The sequence below is a fragment of the Peromyscus eremicus genome, chromosome 13, assembly GCF_949786415.1.
Source record: "Peromyscus eremicus chromosome 13, PerEre_H2_v1, whole genome shotgun sequence".
In the NCBI taxonomy this organism is placed as follows: Eukaryota; Metazoa; Chordata; class Mammalia; order Rodentia; family Cricetidae; genus Peromyscus; species Peromyscus eremicus.
The window spans coordinates 29314245-29333984 of record NC_081429.1 but is presented as its reverse complement, the minus strand read 5'-3'; the positions used below and the strand labels follow the sequence as shown (position 1 = coordinate 29333984).

General features: G+C 42.6%; 2 protein-coding genes across 2 annotated transcripts; both read right to left on the bottom strand.

Moving 5' to 3' along the window:
* Positions 1–323: 323 nt before the first annotated feature.
* On the bottom strand, positions 324–12271 carry Tm4sf20 (transmembrane 4 L six family member 20). Its single transcript, XM_059278608.1, has 4 exons — positions 12070–12271; positions 6326–6391; positions 3603–3754; positions 324–1330 (listed from the first exon to the last, which is right to left on the bottom strand). Exons 1-4 carry the CDS (start codon positions 12250–12252, stop codon positions 1048–1050), a joined length of 684 nt encoding a protein of 227 aa, XP_059134591.1. The 5' UTR covers positions 12253–12271; the 3' UTR covers positions 324–1047.
* A 4543-nt stretch (positions 12272–16814) lies between these two features.
* On the bottom strand, positions 16815–17180 carry LOC131923519 (small cysteine and glycine repeat-containing protein 1-like). Its single transcript, XM_059278609.1, has one exon. It carries the CDS (start codon positions 17178–17180, stop codon positions 16815–16817), a length of 366 nt encoding a protein of 121 aa, XP_059134592.1.
* Between the last annotated feature and the right edge of the window lie 2560 nt (positions 17181–19740).

Here is a 19740-nt window from a genome sequence, read left to right as displayed (position 1 = left end):
CCCTGGAGTCTAGAAGAGGGTCCTGGATCCCTGGAGCTGGCGTTTCAGGCTGCTGAGACATGCCAGTGTGGCTGCTGGGAAGCAGACTTCAGTTCTCTGCAGGAGGAGCAAGTGCTTGCCCGAGGAGCACTTTGAAAATCAGAAGCCCAGTAAAATTGAGGTAAAAGTGGAAATCAATTGCAGGAGTGATAACATTCAGAAAATTGTAGGTTTTTAGTTTTCTCTGTTCCATAACATATTGATACAATAAATACATTTTTGTTGCCTTTTAAAGATCAGCATAAATAGAAACCAGCTTTTAAAAGACTGATTTTTTTCAAGGTATTATCATAAATCATGAAAAGATACAAACAAAAGAAAGCAGAGTAGAATGAATTGCCATGTGCCTATCAGCTAAATACAGCATTTTTTCTGTCAGCTTCAGGTTTGGGGGTAAAGTATTTTAAAAACATGGCCTTCCTCCCTAAACATATAAATATATATTTCTTAAGACTAAGATACCTACTTCTATAACCATCAAAGTATTATCAGATCTAAGAAGTTTTTTCAACTCACAGGGAAAAAACAAAAAAGCTTGGCTGTCTTCTCACCAATACCAACCACTGATGACTTTTTTTCCATAAAGCATGTACAATATGCTTTATATGTGAAAGGTTGATTTGTTTGTTTTAATGGTTTTGACTTTGTTTTTAGTTATCAACACCCACTAGGGGCAGCTCACAACTGCCAACTGCCCATGACACAGAGTTTCTCTATGTAGTCCTAACTGTCCTGGAACTTGCTCTGTAGACCAGGCTGGCCTCGAACTCAGATTTGCCTGACTCTGCCTCTGAGTACTGGGATTAAAGGCATGTGCCACTCTGGTCCAGTTTGATAGGTTGGTTGTTTTGTAAAGTTGCTTCAAAGACGATTTCAAAAACAACTATTGCACTGAAATGACACGGTGTTCCAGATGATGCTTCGTCATTGAACTTATAAAAGCATATATTTTAAATGCAATTTTCAAATTATTCAAAGTACTGATATTCTAGTTTATTACCCTTTAAGCTACACAATTTGACTCCTTCTTCTAGAGACACCACCACACAGACAGCCAAGGAAACCAATGAGTATCTGACTGAGCCCGAACAGGAGCTCAAGGATTCCAACAAGCAGGAGACTGAGAAATACTGAGAAGTGGAAAATCCTGTGTCTGTCTTCTTCAGAGTTAGAGTTGGGTACGCTCCAGTTATTGATGATGTCACTGTTGCTGGAGTTTTTTAAACCAGTAGGAGAAACACAAGAGTCTTGGAAGAACCATTGCAGACTGAAGGATTCAGGATGGAAGTCACTGGGGGGAAAAAGAGAAGGGCTAAATGTGCCTGTTAACAAAATAAAAGCCCCAGTATAGTAAGACCCAGTGTACAGTTTTAAAGATTGTGTACAAAAAGCAGAGCTAAGATCTGGTTTTCCGAGCGCATAAGCATAGCCCTAATCTTAAAACCCTTACTCATCACACATTGTATCATTCTCCATAGAACACCTGATCTTAAGGTGAACTACATAAGATGCACGCTCTCCCATGTCGGGATGAAGATAAATATCAACTATGTCAGGTATTTGAACCTGTCCCGTGCAGCCGTTCTACTTTCCAAAGGTGGAAAGTGAACAAACATGCACACAACTGAGCTTTTCACCTAGATCTGCTCTGAGGCCAGGTGAATGGTTTTTAGTCACAGCATTTCAAATACTTCTGATTAAAATGATATATGCCTCTTCTAACATAAAGCGAGCAGCTTTTAGTCCTAACACATCTGTCTCAAGATGATTTTTGTTTGTTGGCTTTCTTTTATTTTTTGTTTATCAGAATAAAATGGAGTACTCTTAGGGGGTGCACATTTCTAGACTGACTTTGGACCTGAGAAAATAACAGTATTTCAACGCATAGCCTGTGAGACTGTGGGTTTGCCTGAGACTACAGGATTGCCCTATTGTATTGGCCTCCTCAGCTAGACTGGGAGGGCCTATCTCAGTGCTGTTGTCCTCAAAGCTTGGACTGCGACCCACTATATCGGTAGACTTAAGGGTTAAATGTGTACAGTAGCTGTGGTTGGGAGTTCAAATTGTCCCTACTAGTAAAAAGTCAAAATACAAATTTTGACTTTTTAAAAAGTAGGTAATGGGTAAAAACAGTTGTTTGATAAAAGTATAAAAGTTAAATCTGGTGGATTTCCCAAACTAAATGGCTAGTTAAAGGTAGCTAATGAATTAGACTGGTCTTCTGTTTCTGCAAGTTATGCCTAAATTCAGCCATAGAATTGTCTCAGTGGACCATGTATACATAACTTCCAATGTAATACATTGCTACATGACTTAAATATTTTTATTTCTGTCTATAAGTACATAGCATGACCACAAGTACCTACTAGCTACTGTTTCTTGTGTTTTATTTTTTTTAAGTTTTAAAAGTAAAGGGCTAGGGTGGTGCCTCCATGAATAAAGCACTCGCTGGGAAAGCCTGAGGATCAGAGTTCGAATTTCCAGCACCCATATAAGAAACAAGAAGATAGGGTGGCCCCCTGTAATCCCAGCGCTGGGGAGGGCTAACAAGGGAGTCCCTGAAGCAAGCTGGCTGTCTGAGTCATCAGGCTCCAGGTTGAGTGAGAGCCCCTGGCTTGGTAAATAATGTGGAGAAAAATTAAGGACACCTATCATCAAGCTCTGGCGTCCTTATGCATTGGCACACATGTGCACATCTGTCCACATGCATACCAACAAACATTGCAAACTCATGAACACCATACGCAAAATGAAACCATCTGTGATTTACAAATTTAGTGGTTAATTAGGGACTGGTGGGATGGCTCAGCTGTTTAGAGCACATACTGTCCTTCCAGAGGACCCAGGTTTAGTTATCAACACCCACTAGGGGTAGCTCACAATTGCCAACTGCCCATGACTCTGATTCTACAGGAATCCATCACCTGTGGCCTCTGTAGATACTACATTCACAGTACAAAACACACAATAATAATGATAATAATAGTAATAATAATAATAGGGCCTGGAGAGATGGTTCAACAATTAAGCGCTCTTGTTGCTCTTGCAGTGGACCTGGGTTTAGATCTCAGCATCCACAAAAAAAAAAAAAAATTCGTGACTCCAGTTCCGGGTACAGTGCCCTCTTCTGGCCTCTGTGGGTACTGTACAAATGTGAGACATTTGAACGTAGACAAAACACTCACATGCATAAAATTTAACTTAAAAAAAATTAGTGCAGACATGTAGAAAGTAAATGTTCCCCTCACTCACCCATTACTATTCCCAAGGATTTAAATTAAGTATATATTCCCAGAACTTTTAAGAGACATCCACATGTAACCATGAATTTTTACAAGACAGTATAAGCCACCTGAGATCAACTAGACCATTTAGGTGAGACCATACCTAGAGCATTTGGGTTGTGGTAGCCCCTCCACTTCTTTGTGAGACGTTACCTTTTTGTGTTCATTTACTAAGTCCCTAAGAATGTTTGTCCCAGAAGTCAGAACAGAGAAAAGCCCAGCGTTGTGCATCATAACCAGCTGTAGCTATGCGAGACAACGGGACAAAATGCTACTCACCTTAAGTTTTTCAATGAGAATTCACAAGAGACGGTGCTGTTGGCTGGAGAGCTACAAATGAGAGGACCTTGCGAGAGAGCCTGGAGTGATACCAACATGCAATACACCGCACCAATGATTGTGATTACACTTAAGAGCGATGAAAGAAACATCTGGAAAACAAAGCAGGGACATTTGCACACGTCATTTATATGTCCTGCATCTGTTTCAAGTTATACAGCAGTATCGTGTAGCACTTACAGTCTTATTACTTAGTTCCTGACTACAGTTCTTCACTCAGTCTGTGCTCCTAGATTTCCACCCCCCTTATTTGTACATATATATGTGTGTGTGTGTGTGTGTGTGTGTGTGTATAGTATTTGTACATGTTTGTGTGGGTGTGTTCTGCACATGTGTGTGTGTTCACGTGTGTGTGTAGAGGGGGGGCAGTAAACCAGAGGTTGATGTCGGGTGTCTTCCCTTACCGCTTCATTCTCCACCTTATTTTTGAGACAGCATCTCTCACTGAACCTGGAGCTCAACCATTTGGCTAGGCTGGCCAGCCAGTGAGTTCCGGCACCTACCTTTCTGCCCCTCTAACACTGGGGTTATAGGCAGATTCCACTGTACCTAACCTTTATGGGAATCCTAGGGATCCAAACTCTGACCCTCATGCTCAGATGTAAGACATTTTACTGACTTAGCCATCTCCCTAGCCCCATATGGTCCTGAGTCTCCAGGCTGCAGTTTGATTAGATGTGGGTTTATAAAAGGGGCAGAGATCAAAGTCTGCTGTTGAATTACAGTTGCCAAAAGATGATTGCACTTGTCAATGTCTTGTCAATGTCAAAATCTCAACTTTCATATTTCTGGGCTTTTCTTCTCCTTCTGGCCACTGAAACCTGGTTCTTTCTTCCTGTTGTATATAGTTCTTCTAACTGCATTGAACCTCCACTAGACCTTAACCACCTAAAGCTTGGTTTCTGGGCTCTTGGCTCCCAATTCTTCCATCCATATTTGGCCGATGGTCTAAGTGGCCAGTGGCCAACATCCTGAAGTAATCAGTCAGCAGGGTGGAGAGCACAACTGCTCAGCTCTGCACACTGAAGTGGGCATTTTGCTATTGGGGCCCTTCCAAAGCAGGATGAGATGAGTCAGCATCGCTGGTCTCCAGCCATCATATGCTAGTATCACTCCATTCTCCCAGTCCAGTATGACAACTAAAAGCCAACTCAACAATGCCACATGCCCCTTTGGGGTAGGGGTGGAGGGTCTAAATCTACCCACAGTCGAAAATACCATGGAGGGAGAGTTTGTGCCTTTCATGAATCCGAGTCACACAAACAGATAAAATGTGGAATTTGGCATTAAAAAAAAAAAAAGAAAGTTAATGTTGAATGTGTTTTTTCCAAAAATTAATTTTTGTGTTTCACAAAGTTGTTAGTGATTATGATTATTTCAAAGTCAAAAATGGAGCAAGAGAACACTTTCCTTTCCTTACGGAAAACTAATAGCTCCTGAGCATTGTGTATTGTGTCCTTCAGACCCTTGATGAATAGGCAGGTATGTTGAAACCTCCCTAGATCTGAGTGGGAACCATTGATTTAAAACCTTTATGCTGAGCTCAGCCCCATGTATTGATTGTGGTGCTTCTCATTGGTTTACCCCTGCCTTAGAGAATTAGACCTTACCCCCCCACCCCCCGCCACCGCCTGCATTCATGGTGTAAATAGTGTAAGAACTGAAATTGGGAGTCCAGTGGGCTTGATTAGAAAATACTTATTGTGCTACCCTGGTGAATTATTTCCGTTTTTGTTTTGTTTTGTTTTTTGTTTTGTTTCTGACTACTAGTGTTTTGATCAACAACAAGGTCTCCCAGACATCATGGTCTTTAATTTCATCACTCAGGAGACAGGCAGGTGGATCTCTGCAAGTTCAAAGCCAGCCCAGTCTACATAGTGAGTTCCAGGACAGCCAGGGCTATAGCGAGAGAGCCCGTCTTAACAAAACAAACAACTCCCCATCAAATTAATTAATTATTAATTAAAATAAACTATGATGTGACCATTGCCCACATTAGAGTTTTGAGGAATTAAGGTATGGTAGGTATTAAATGTTTGAAAAATAATTGATGTCTCCTTTAAGAACTTCAAGAATTAAAGTTGGAACTAAGTGCAATTAACCTAGCAAACTAATCTTTCTATAGGTACTAAAAAACTGAGGGCACATTTGCTGTAAGCATTTTATATACTACTGAAAACAAGTATTTTAGTATTATGATGTTGGTTACAGTTCTGGATGTGACATAAATCCTCATTTGAAAAGCTTCTGATTCTTTAGGTGAACTGAAGTTTGAGGAAAGGGCCAAAGGCTGTTTCCAAAGCTAGATGTTTGTTGTTTGTTTGTTTGTTTGTTTGTTTGTTTGTTTGTTTTGGGGGCGAGGTTCTCCATGTAACAGCTCTGGCTGTCCTGGAACTAGCTCTGTAGACCCGGCTGGCCTTGAACTCACAGAGATCTGCCTGCCTCTGCCTCCCGAGTGCTGGGATTAAAAGCGTCCGCCACCACTGCCTGGCTCAAAGCTAAATTTCTAGGAGAAAAGAAAAACTGTCTTCTCACTCTTTACCTGACTGTTTAACAAACCCCAACAGCATTTGTCCAAGACTGAGGCCCAGCAGGTGCTGATAGCTCAGATGCCCTTGGCTGTTCACGTGCTTCCGCTCCCAAGCCCCCTGCTCCTTACTCACCCCTGTCTTGTTATTGCAGCACGCTCTTTTTCTGGATGCCAAGGACATCGTTGTTGCTGGGATGGCCTGGAAAGAACGTCACAAGAATGATGAGTACTCTTTCCTCTCACCAGATGCAAACCCAGTCATCACCACCTTCCATTTACTACCCCTTGGGGAAACGCAGGATTCAGGAGAGCAAAATCTTCCTGATTTCAGGAGAGGGAATCGGGCAGTGTCCATGTGTTGTGAACCTTAGCATCAGTTTCAACCATAAGCATTGAAAGGGTGAGAATTGAGATAGCAGTTATGAAGCTTCCCGTCTCCTGTTTTCTCGGAGTCAGCTATAACCACCTGGATTTTAAGCAGAAGAGGATAGCTTATGAAGGCATGAGTTTTAGAAGGAATCTTAAAGAATTGGTTCTATCACCCAAAATTTATCTTTGTATCCTCTCTTTCCCATTCCACCTTTCTTTCTCTCCCCTCTCTTTTCTCGCCTCCCTCTTCCTTCTCAAATTACTACAGCCTGCAGCCACATCGAATTTCCCATAAGTTAAGCAAGTCAATCTGGGAAGAAGAAAATTGACATTTTTGTTTGCCTGGCATTTGGCAGGGGCTAATTCACCATCACTCCCACGTGCCTTGCTTTCTACACCCCTGGCCACCAGCATCCTGCCAGTCTCCTCCAGCCTATATGTAAGAATGACAGTTGATCCCACATGCTCCTTCCCACTCCTGTATCCTTAATATGTACTGATTTTACTTTACACTGGTATTTAGAAGTCTTTGGGTTTTTTGTTTGTTTGTTTGAGACAAAAGTTTGTTGTGTAGCCTTGGCTGGCCTGGAACTTGCTGTGTAGACCAGGCTAGCTTCAAACTCGCTCCTGAGTGCTAGGAATAAATACAGGCAGAAGTCTGGTATATATTGCATTCTGTACTGCTGAGGAGAGCTGTAAATGGTATCATATTCTTAAGAGTTAGTTTCCTATTTTTAAAAGGAATTAGATGTCAGCTATGACTAGAAACTCTTAACTACGAATTTTATGACTAGAAACTCTAAACTAGGAGTTTTGTACCATCAAAGGACAGATGTCAGTGGCTTCCTTTCCTTTGTGAATTTTTAGCTGTGATGGGTTTTAGCTGTTTCAGCCACACATGCTCCCCCCAACCCCTGGACCCAGCACCCTTGCTCACGACATGCTCCCTCTAATGGTTCCTTCCCCTGTTTTCTTCCAAAGCCACATCTACCTTTGTGTTTTCTAGAACGGATTTATGCCTCTCACAAGGCAGCTTTCCCAATACGTGTCACCCCATCCTCTCACATGCTGACTCCATGTCACTTTGTGTTGCTGCCAAGTTTGGCTTATCCATTGAATACGGATGCCTTCCTAATTCAGAAACCGCACACACACACGTGGCTGCCCAGCCACCCTCTACATAGCTGAAAGCCCAGAGGAAAAGGGAAAAGAAATCTTTGTCAACATTTGTACACTAAGCTTTTTTCGGTTGTTTCAGAAGACACTGCTTCTGATCTTTTATAACACATCACGTAGAACAGGAACTGGTGAATTTGCACTTCTTGCCCCTGTCGCTTCATTTTATAAATAAAGTTTTATTGGAACTCTACTTATTTGCATATTATCTATGGACTTTTGTAAAAAAAATAGTAGGGTTGCAAAGTTGGTAATTCCTAAGCATATTTGAATGCATGAGGTTTTATGAAATTCAGTCTTGCTTCTTCTTGTTTTATAAATAATTACTATTCATTTTCTTGGCAGGAACCCATGCTTTCCATCAGTTTTAGAAAGTGTACAGTTTCATAAAGGAAGTACATAAGAGCCTTAGATAGTTAAAAGTTATGATAGAATTCAAGCTTTGGGGATCCCTCTAGGCTCTTGAACATGAAAACAACATGCAAAGCCATAGCTCAGCGTGAACACAGAAGCCCTGTTTTGTAAAGCTTTTGCATGCAATCTAATCTGTTTGACTTGGTGCCATTTGCTTCCCACTAAGATTTGAAATAACTCCCTTTGACAAATTACCCCTATGTAATGAGTAAAATCAATAAGAAGAATGATTGAGACCTGGCTTATAGTTAACTTTATATAAAGTAAGAGTTTTTCTGTTCATGTTTTTCAAGGAACATTTAAAAATGTTTTTGATGCTTGTCCAAGTAACATTTATATTGACGTCCCCTCCCTTAGTAGATAATGTTCAAGATAATTACGTGATGTTTTACTTGGCTACAGTTTCAAAAGATAAAAAGGGTCACCTCTGATTTGGGTTGGTCCTAAAACCATAAATGATCTCATAAAGTAATCAGTAATGAGCCCCAGAGTTTATATTATATGTAGTTTCCTGTAAAACCCCCTCATTTCTGAAGTGATCCCAATTTGAAATGTCACAACATCCAAAGGAGTTAAGGACTCTGACCATATGCTCAGCACCCTTAATGACTCCTTCTTTACAAACTGTCCTGTAGAAGTTAGAATTTTCACAGATGTCATGAAGGACTAATTCCCCCTAAAAAAGATAAGCTTCCTCCTTTTTTGTACAGCCAAGGATCATGAAAACATGCTTGCCTTCAGAACACTGCCATCGTCTACCTGTTTGCTTGTGGGCTAGCCTCCAGTCTGAGGGTCTCCCTATGAAGAGCATCAGACTTTTCCATCCGTTTGATGCTTTAATGATCTCTGGTTAATATTTATTGGGGGAAGCAAAGTAGACTTAGCTGTAGTACAAGGAGTCCAGATTTGCTGAAGTGTTTCACAGGTGTGTAGACCTTTCTATGATTCAGCTTCCTACTCCTTTTACTTTATGGTTCTTTATCTTTGACCTCTGTGGGCCTGAGACAGGGATTGAGGACTCTGGTATTCGACTAGCTTTGGCATTAGATAAATCTAGAATCGGGGTTCACACCCATTGTGTGACCTTGCTAACATTCTCAGCCTTCTGTTTTCTGGTCTGTAGAGTACAAGTGGTAATTGCAGCCCAGATGATTGTTGAGCTGAAACTAGACAGCACGGTATTGGGCCCAAGAGTTGACACCCAGCAGGATGCCAACAAATGAAAGCTTTCTGTCTCTCTGTCCTTCTTGGTCTGTCTAGTTTCTCCCCTGCCTCCTTGCTTTCTCTAAAATAAGAGCACAGGAGATACCCAGTGCTCTTTAATACTTATAGCAAATCTTTAAAATATTCTCTCCTGTGTTTTGAGCAATGCCAATTCATATCTCGAGATAGCTGAATTTCTCTAAACATCTTATCTCATCTGGGACACTCTGGGAGCTTTGCAGCCGGGGCTCAGATGCTCTTGGCCAGCTTCTGACTCTGCTTACACCAGGTACAGAGAAGGCCGGCCCTGCTGAGGGAACCTTCTAGAAGACTGGATGCGTTGCTGTTGTTCACACTGCTCAGCCTGGAAACTGGCACGGCAGTTAGAAGAGGAAGCCCAGATTTTACAAAAAGCTTTTCCTGTGGCTGTGTCTACCTGAAACAGATGGCTGGATCACTCCTGTTGGCAGAGGAAAAGAAGCCATCAGCCTGTGGGGAAGGCTTTTTGAATGGCTTTGCCATGCCAGATAGGTTCAAAGGGCACAGTGTATATGTAAAGTTTAATGTACTGTGGCCTAAGAGGTTTTGTTGCTTAGGGATTTTGTTTTGTTTTGGTTGGCTGGCTGTTTGGGATTTTTTTGTTTGTTTGGTTGGTGGGTTAGTTGGTTGGTTGGTTGGTTGGTTGGGTTTTTTGAGACCCAGTGTCATATAGACCAGACGACTTGAAACTTGCAATCCTCTGACCTCAGTCCCAGCTCTAAGAATGTTCTTTTTAAAGATTTATTTATTTATTATGTATATAGAAGAGGGCGACAAATCTCATTACAGATGGTTGTGAGCCACCATGTGGGTGCTGGGCTCAGGACCTCTGGAAGACCAGTCAGTGCTCTTAACCTGTGAGCCATCTCTCCAGCCCCAACATAAAAACATTCTTAGGGGCTGGAGAGATGGCTCAGAGGTTAAGAGCACCGACTGCTCTTCCAGAGGTCCCGAGTTCAATTCCCAGCAACCACATGGTGGTTGACAACCATCTGTAATGAGATCTGGTGCCCTCTTCTGGCCTGCAGGCATACATGCAGGCAGTACACTATATACATAATAAATGAATAAATAAAGAAATCATTAAAAAAAAAAAGAATGTTTTTAATGTAAGCTTAAGGAGAAACCTAGTGGCAGTAAACTGATCCTCACTAGGAATTAGTGACCCATAGGTGGGAGAGATGGCTCAGGGATTAAGAGCACTTACTGCTCTAACCAAGGGCCCAAGCTTGGTTCCCAGCACCCACATCAGGAGGCTCACAACTGCCTGTAAAACACATATATAAATATATTGATTCAAAGCTGGGCATGTCTATGCACAACAAGATCCTGGGGGTGGGTAGAGAAGGAGAGAGAAAAAGAGTGAAATGAGGAAGGGGTAAGACTTCCTCCAATCATTAGTGATCCAAGTGGAGAACTCCTCTTTTACGTTCTGAGTTTCTTTAAAAGTTACTTCCATGTTTCATTATCTGCAAAACCCTAGTAATGTCAACATTTACAGTGCGCTCTCTCTCTCTCTCTCTCTCTCTCTCTCTCTCTCTCTCTCTCTCTCTCTCTCTCTCTCATTTCTCTGGCACTAACTAGATCACTGAGGCACCTGTACAAGTGATAGGACAAACAAACAAGCTCCTAGGTGCTGAACTGTCGGTTTCGGCATCCCTAATCCCATGATACAGACACCAAAACAGAGCCCTGGGACAAGTGACTGGGTTGCGGTAATATACCAGAGACAGGCCTTTCGTCTCTCACATTCTTCCAGATCTGAAAATTGGACTCTACAAGTGGGTTCTACCCAGAATGGCTGCATCAGAATTCTGAGGGGAAAATGGAAACCTGACTCCTCAGTGCTCTGCTGGCTCATTGTGAAGAACACTCACGGGTTCGGTGTTGTACCACTCTGTATCAGATCCCAACAGAGAAGGTCCATTCACCATCATCAAACTATAAAACCATATGGCATTCTGGGATCTGTGTAATAGCCAAAAGCAAAAAGTCTGTGAGGTCAGAGAGTGTCTCAGTTGCCTTTCTATTGCTGTGATAAAACACTGTGACTGTGGCTAAGCAGCTTATAAAAGAGGCCCAGGATTTCAATATCTATGCCTTAGGCCAGCTCCCCTGAGAAGCAGCCTAAGCCTCACTGTGCTCTCTCAAGACTTCCCATGTGCAGAAGTGTTTCTCATTCCCATTGAGCAACTTCCTACTACTGCGGCATTCCTTATAAATGCCTAGAAATCAGCATGGTACAAAGGAAAAGATGAGGCCATGGATTTTAAAATGTCCCCCAGAGCTAGGGGTGTAACTTAGTGGCTTAGAATGTGTAGAGCCCTGAGTTCCATCCCCAGGACCACATTTTAAAAAAAGAAAAAAAATCCTTAATATGAAATAAGAAAATTCCTAAGTGTCATCCTACCTGTGAAGAAATGTGTTAGGTAATGACCTAACCACCTTCCATCAACTTCTTTCTACTTTTGCCTTAAGGTCTCTAGGATGGACCACAGTTTTCTTTATGTAAATTATCATTCTTCACAATATAACAGCATAAATCAATGGCAACCCTACATTCCTACCCGTATCCTATGAAGACATAGTTGGCTGCAAGGTTGAAAGTCACACTTAAAGACACGGATAACAACTGGTACATCCGTCTCCAAGTCAAGCCAAATAGGTATTACTCACCAGCGCACCGGCTCCTATGATTCCTGGTAACCACCACTCATAGCAAGAGATGGGGTTTTGAGAAGCCGAATCTCCCTCCACTAAGCTGATACCCAGAGGTATACAATTGATGACTACTCCTAGAATGATCAGAATCAGCAGGCTGAAGCCGTTACAGGACGTCCAGCCCTCACAGCACGTCATGGTTGTCCTGGTTCAGTCAGAAACGTCCTCCAAGTGGCCGCGCTTGTGGAGCTGGCTGGTCTTTTATCCCAGTGTTCTGGTTAAAGTTTAGCACTTATGAAAATTTAGTTTCGGAAAGCAGTTCAGAGTCCAGTAGGCCAGGACGTTATGAGGATTATGACGGGAACCAATAATCATTTTATGTTATGATAGGATGAAGGAAAACAGACAGAAAAAAAAAATCCATGGTTGCTGTGGGGTGAATTTACACATGAATATAGTGAGTAAAACTGACAGAAATGGACTTGTGTGGCATAACTCCTCTAAAATATTTCTTTACTGAAATGCCTTATAAAATGTAGAAAGACAAGTATATCCAATTAGAAGAAACTACTTTTCATAATTCAATATTATTGTTATATGTGAAGTATTCTTATTTTTGGAGTTATTCAGTAAGAATATGAACATGTATAAGATTAGGAAAATATTTCTCCTCTACAAATATTTCTGATTATTCTAAACATTAGCATTCCATTCCAGGCTGTTTGCCCACATACAGCATCTTGGATGCTGAATTATTCCAGTCTTGTAAAGTAGATAGTTGGTACACAGCCCACCTATGACCCGCCTCTTTCTCTAAACCCGCCCCTTCAAAGCCCGCCAAACGCAGCTCCTCCCCCAGAAAGGCTAAAGAACACTCCCACAGGGTATAAACTCAGAAAAGTTTGGCTAATGTCTTTAGAAGGAAAGTGATCAAATATGGAAACCATGGCAAAAGCAGTGGGCGAGAGAATGGAGCAGAGATGATGGTGTCTGGCTTTATTCAAATCTTGAACCACATACCACAGTTCCTCTTTCCAGACTGTGGCTCCACGCTCTCTCCTACTCGCTTGTGAGTCCCTCCTGGAAAGACTCAATCAACTGGGAGAAACTTCAGATGCTTTCGGAGTGGCCACCATAGCCAACAGGAGGCTGCGCTGATGGTGGGTCCACAAGGGGCCCACGTGAGCAGCAGCAGCATCCGGATCCAGGCTCTCACATGTCCTGAGGCCACGTTTTAAAATGCAGCAATGGCTTCTGCTCCCATGGTTGCCTAAACTGGCCTGCTCCATTTCTGTTCCCTCGCTGGAAGGTGAGTCATTAGGCAACACCCGAGTGTGAGTGGGCAGTAAAATTCTAATGAGTACATCCAGGAGAAACGCCAGCCCGCTTTATCTATAATACCTTCCTCCTTCTCGTCCCAGAACACAGATTTCACAGCTACTATTGAAGATGATGATGGAGTGGAGTCCACTCGATTTGGGGGAGGGGGGACATATTGTGTGCTCGGAGAGGATGGGGTTTAAGTGACCTTTCAGTGGCTTTCTGCGTCTTGTTTTCTACTTACTGTTTGGGTAGAAGCTCCACCTCAACCCCTAGCACCCTGGCATCCCTATACCCAAAGAGTCTGGAATGTTTGGAAGGAGTCTGGTGGAAGATTCATCTCAATTCTCCTCCCCATCTCTTTCTCTAAACCTGCCCCTTCAAAGCCACACAGCTCCTCCCCCAGAAAGGCTAAAGACCACTTCCACAGGGTATATAAGCGGCATCCTCGAAATCAGATTTGTGGTTCTTCTGGTCTCAAGTCCCTGTCTCCTCTCTGCGGGCAGGGAATCGCCTGGGAGCGTTTTACTCATTCAACCTGGGCTTCCCAATTCTGTCTGATTCGGTTTGCTGCGTCGGCAGAGAGGCCTTCAGGAGGCCTAAAACTTATCATTTACAAAGAATGACTACAGACCTGTCCTAGACTCTCATAAATAAATTACCCTTTCCTTCTCTTTTTAGTTAGTTTCTATTTTTCTGCAACCAACAGAGCTAAAACCAAAAGTTACTAAAGCCAATTATTGGAAAGTACATAGCATGACAAAATCAGCAGGAGTCCAGATGTTCAGAAGAAAGAAGTTTATTCAAATGGGCTGGGAACCAGTGTTTTGTCAGGCTTTAAAAGGGGCTAAAATTTGACCAGAGAGTGATGAGAAAAGCATTCTTGTAACCATGTCAGCCACCCACAAAAAAAAAAAAAATCGAAATTCTTCTGCCCGTGTCAAGTGAGAAGAGATGTCATTGAGAAATTCTGTCTGCAAAATTGCTAAAAAGGCCAGAGGAAAGGCTGGGGGCTTTGCTCATCTGCAGGAAGCCTTCCCAGGCTGTAACAACTGGACTATTGGGAGGGAGCTGCTGCCTCTGCTGCCTTCAGAAAGGCAGAGAAATCAAGCCACTGATCCTGGAACAGTCAAGTTCAAACACTCCGATTTAGGTGCGGGTTGGGAGACCACTGTTTTCATCAGCACCCTACCACACACTCTAGCCTGGTGACTGAACCCTGGAACACTGACCTAATTATTGTCACTTCAACTGCAGCTTGAGATCTGTGAAACTGTCATTGGAACCACAAAACACAGAAGACTCAGTGTCCGCCATGTTCCTTTTCAACAGCAAGAGAAAGGAGTAAGTTTAGCTTGTATGGCTTTCTGTATCTCTCAGAGGTCCTTCTAGTCATTGCGTATCCAGATTCCAGATGCAGAAGACCCTGGGGCAAGTGTCACCTTTGTGGTACAGGAAGGACTACTAGGAAGACACTGAAAAGCATAAGAAACAAGACTGTTCACCGCAATCACCATAGGGATCTCATCTAGGTTATAACATCAGATCCCTTGAAAACAATTTGAACCACACTTAATATTTTTAAAACAAGTCAGGACTCTCCAGCTCCTACTATCTTTTCTAGCCTATCTCTGGGAAGTTCCATGCAATGTAAAGGGTTTGCATGATGTCAAGCCAGGTCTTAACCATGCAGTCTGCTGCCTGACCTGTTGAACTACTCCAGCAAGAATTCAAGGGGTAGGAATAAGTAGTAAACACTCACCAAAGTTGCCTTAGCATGTCCCCTGAAATAGTCTTGACAGAGTTTGAGCTACATATGACACACATAACTAGCCACTGATTTTTATGAATTTTATGAACGTATACATATGAATTTTCCTCTCATACTATTATACAGCTCCACAGTATGTGTTTCCCAGCTCTGCCCACTTACAGCTAAATAAGACCATGTGACTACTTCAAACCAATAGGAAGAGAGGGAAAGAAAGCCACGTCACTTTCAAGACAAAATGTTTTGCAAAGCACTAGGCTTTACCTACCTTGCTCTCCACCATAGACTGGGAACAACTAAGCTATCTCAGAGGTCATACATTGACCAGGTCAGCACCTTCTTCAAATCTAAATCTTGAATAACTAAATGGAGAGCAGGTCCCTTGGCCCATATTCCTTACTGCCCACTTAAAGCTACCCAGGATTATTGACATCAGGCAGAAAAACTTCTATTCTATTGACTCACTGTATGTTTTTGTGTCTATTTGTTTCAGTAGCTTGCATTTCCCTAATTATATTCAGTGTCAAAACATTTCTATCATTTGTTGTTGTCATTTTTGAGACAAGGTTTCTGTGTGTAGCCTTGGCTGTCCTGGAACTTGCTCAGTATACTAGACTGGACTTGAACTCACAGAGATATGCCTGCCTCTGCCTCCCAAGGTCCTGGGATTAAAAGTGTGTATCACCACCACCTGGCTAACCTTTGTTTATCTTATAACCTTCCTGGAGTTCAAAATCTGTGTTGCCAACATAGTCACCAAGAAAATCAAACCAAAGACAGTGAAACACAATATTTTTCTATTGTTTTATTGATAAATTATATTGGGGGAAACACTTTAAAGTCAAGATACATGCAGTATACAACCAATGTAAGCAGATGTACAAATACAGGTGTTCCATCAAAGGTAAACATTTCAAAATAATAGAATACATTCTTTCTTTTTTCCTATTATTATTGTTATTATTATTATTTTGGTTTTTTGAGACAGGGTTTCTTTGTGCAACAGTTCTGGCTGTCCTAGAACTTGCTTTGTAGACCAGGCTGGCCTCGAACTTAGAAATCCACCTACCTCTGCCTCCTGAGTGCTGGGATTAAAGCCATGTGGCACCATCACCAGCTTAGAATACATTCTTTCATTCAGCTGAGATCGTTAATGTGAATTTTCTGGACCTTCATGAACTTTGCCCTGTTTTCATTACAATGCAGATTATAATTGGTGTTGGATTTTTAAAATAGGAACACATTATAATGCTCCCAGTATTCAAGTTATATATGTGATGTGAGTATCAGCTCAAGATGAATTAAATCTTCAAAGTGTAAAGGTAGAAGGACCATGAGTTCAGTTTTAAGAACTCAATAGATGTATCTGCTATTGAAGTTGAGAAGGTCTTTAGAGATTCTGAGTTCAACTTTATTATTTCATAGATAAATGAACACAATTCAGAGAGGCTGACTTATTTATCTATGGTTAGGTGTCTCCAGCAGAGCACAGACTTATTTTAGCCTTCTTTCTAATCAGGTCTCTTTCTATGAAACCCCACAGCTTGATATGTAGGTGAAGTGGGAGGGATTACAGTAAGTACTGTCTAATGTATGTATGTATGAATGTAAGTATCTATGTATATGATCCTGGATCCTACCAGCACCTGCCCGGAGGCCAGCAGTCTTCCTAGCAGCAGCACTTCTTGCAGCCACACTTCTGCTGGCAGCAGCACTTCTGCTGGCAACAGCCCTTCCCACAGCCACAGCCACAGGAGCCACAGCCACAGGAGCGGCAGCAGGTGCGGCGGCAGCAGCAGACCACAGGGGCGCAGCAGCCACAGCAGCCACAGCAGCGACCACAGCCACCACAGCCACAGCCACAGCCACCACAACCACAGCAACCACCACAGCAGCCACAACAGCCAACCCGGTAGCACCTGCAGGTGGTACAGCTGTTGCAGCCACCACAGCTGCCACAGCCCCCACAACCTCCACAGCCACAGCTGCCACAGCCACCACAGCTGCCACAGCCACCACAGCCACCGCAACCCATGGTTTCAGGAGAGAGGACTCAGGTCAAATGAGCAGAAAAGTGACTTGGGAGAAGAGAGGATGGTCTGATGCTGCCTTCTGTTGGGAGCAGGGCTTATATACCATCTCTGGGCAAGCATCACCCAAGCACATGATTTCTATTGTTTATCTCAGCTTCCTGGAGAGAATTCTTCAGCACCAAAGGTTTACTTCCTTCTTAGGGACTTTTAACCCCACAAACAAACAGCCTATTTTTAGCTATGAATGTATTTGTTTTGAAAACATATTTACGATTGGGCTCTGGAATAGTTTGCTTACATACTATTGTCTGTGCAACCAATGAGAGTCTCGCTCTGATGTTTTATTTGAACCTAGGACCGGCCAGCCAGAGGTCTCGAAGCATTTCTGGAATCTACATGCCCTTGGTTCACACGTGCAGTAGTTGGGGTTGATCCCAGCGCTGCAAAGAATAAATGGGCAAAGGTATTTGTTTGTTTCTTTGTTTAAGAGAGATAATGAAAGTCACCTCCAAAGTTAGCGCAAAGAGGACTCTTCCAGAATTTCACCATGACACCTGGAGCTGCTGTTGTACTATCAGCCACGTGACATCTACCTGCACAAATGAGACACATAACTCGTCCTTGGTCCTGTGTCTCCCGTCTGTATGACCCACAGGTTTCCCCTGTGGTATAATGCCTTTCTGTGGAACCATAAATGGGACAGTGGGAAGAGTAAGAAAACAAAACAGTATTATAAGACCTCTGAAATGCACCCAAGAGTGAGGTACAAGTAAATCTCCCTTGTAAGCTTATCCCCACCCCCTGCAGGAACCTGCGCTGAAGTCACAGCATCCGTGGAAACAGTAATGTCAATGCCCAGCGCTAAGCCCTATCCTAGAGACATTTGTCCCAGGGGCAATGGCAGAGTCGTTCGCATGCTATGGCTCTTATAAGCAAAGAGATTCTTCATGCATCCAGGACCACCCTCAAATCTAGGTAAGAGGTGCCCTGGCCACTTCAGGATCTCACATATCAGAGTCCAGCAAACAGTAGACCTAATAGAAACAAAACGAAGCTGTGAAGGCAAGGATGGAGAGATGTTCAGTGAATGAGACCACTTGCTGTACAAACAGAAGAACCTGAGTCTGGATCCCAACACACACACACATTCACACACACAAAAATAAATAAGAACACGAAGGCCTCTCTGCCTCTAAGGATCAAGGCTCAGCTTGTACTTTGGCTGTACTTCTGCTAACACAACTGAGGCCCAGGATGCGCTTTCGCTCCATAGCCTCAAACCAAAGATGCCTGTCTCTAAACAGCACATCTGCGGTCGACTGTTTCTGGGTGTGGGGGTCGACTGTTTCTGGGTGTGGGGAAGACCGTGTGACAGAGAGATTTAAGGGCAAGGAAGACAGGTGAAACTGTCGAGTCGTTCCGAAAGAATGAGCAGTAAATGATGACTTCCAGGGAGCAGTGGCCAGTGTGCATTTGCCTGCTGGTGCTGAGATCCCTTTGTGGTTCTGGGCCGCCCCAGTGTTTATGTAGAGACCACAGCCGCTTCATACCAGAGCCGAACAGCATTTTTAACGTCAAACAATTGGCATTTTGCTTAGATTTGTTCATATTAAAGTCTAAATATGGCTTTACAAAATAGGTCATTAATTCTTTATTTGGCAGTAAAAGGACACTAAGCTTATGAATATTGCCTTTATAACATTTTTGGCTGGGCGGTGGTGGTGCACACCTTTAATTCTCAGCACTTGGGAGTCAGAGAAGTAGGCAGGTCTCTGTGAGATCAAGGCCAGCCTGGTCTACAGAGTGAGTCCCAGGACAGCCAGGGCTACACAGAGAAACCCTGTCTCAAAAAAAAAACCAAACCAAACAAACAAAGAAACATTTTTGAAAAAAAAATATATGTATATTTTAAAAGAGTGGATAAGTATTATGGACTCCCTTAAGTAATTTTATTTAGACACCGAGTTGGGGAGACAGCTTAGGTGGGTAAAGTGATCGTCATACAGGCACAAGGACCTGAGTTGGGATCCCTAACACCACATAAAAAACTTGATATAGCAGTTCATGCCTGTAATCTCAAAACTGGTGAGGCAGAGACCAGGGGCTGGCTGAGCAGGCAAGCTAGCCTCAACAGTGAACAACATGAGAGACCCCGTGCCAAATATTAATGGGAGGAAGACATACAGGTGTCAACTTCTAGCCTCCGCACATGGCCACACGGGCAGGTGTGCCTGCCCACACACCATACGTACATGTATACAAAAAAAATAGATGTTCATTAATAGTAACATGTATACAAAAAATAGATGTTCGTTAATAGTAACATGTACACAAAAAATTAGATGTTCATTAATAGTAACATGTATACAAAAAAATAGATGTTCATTAATAGTAACATGTATACAAAAAATAGATGTTCATTAATAGTAATTTGAATCTTTTTTTAAAACTCTGTACATAATATTGAAGCCTTTTTCAAGAATTTTAACTTTTTCTGTTTGTTTCTTTTCTTTCTCTTTTTAAAAATGGGGTCTCAGCCGGGCGGTGGTGGCGCACGCCTTT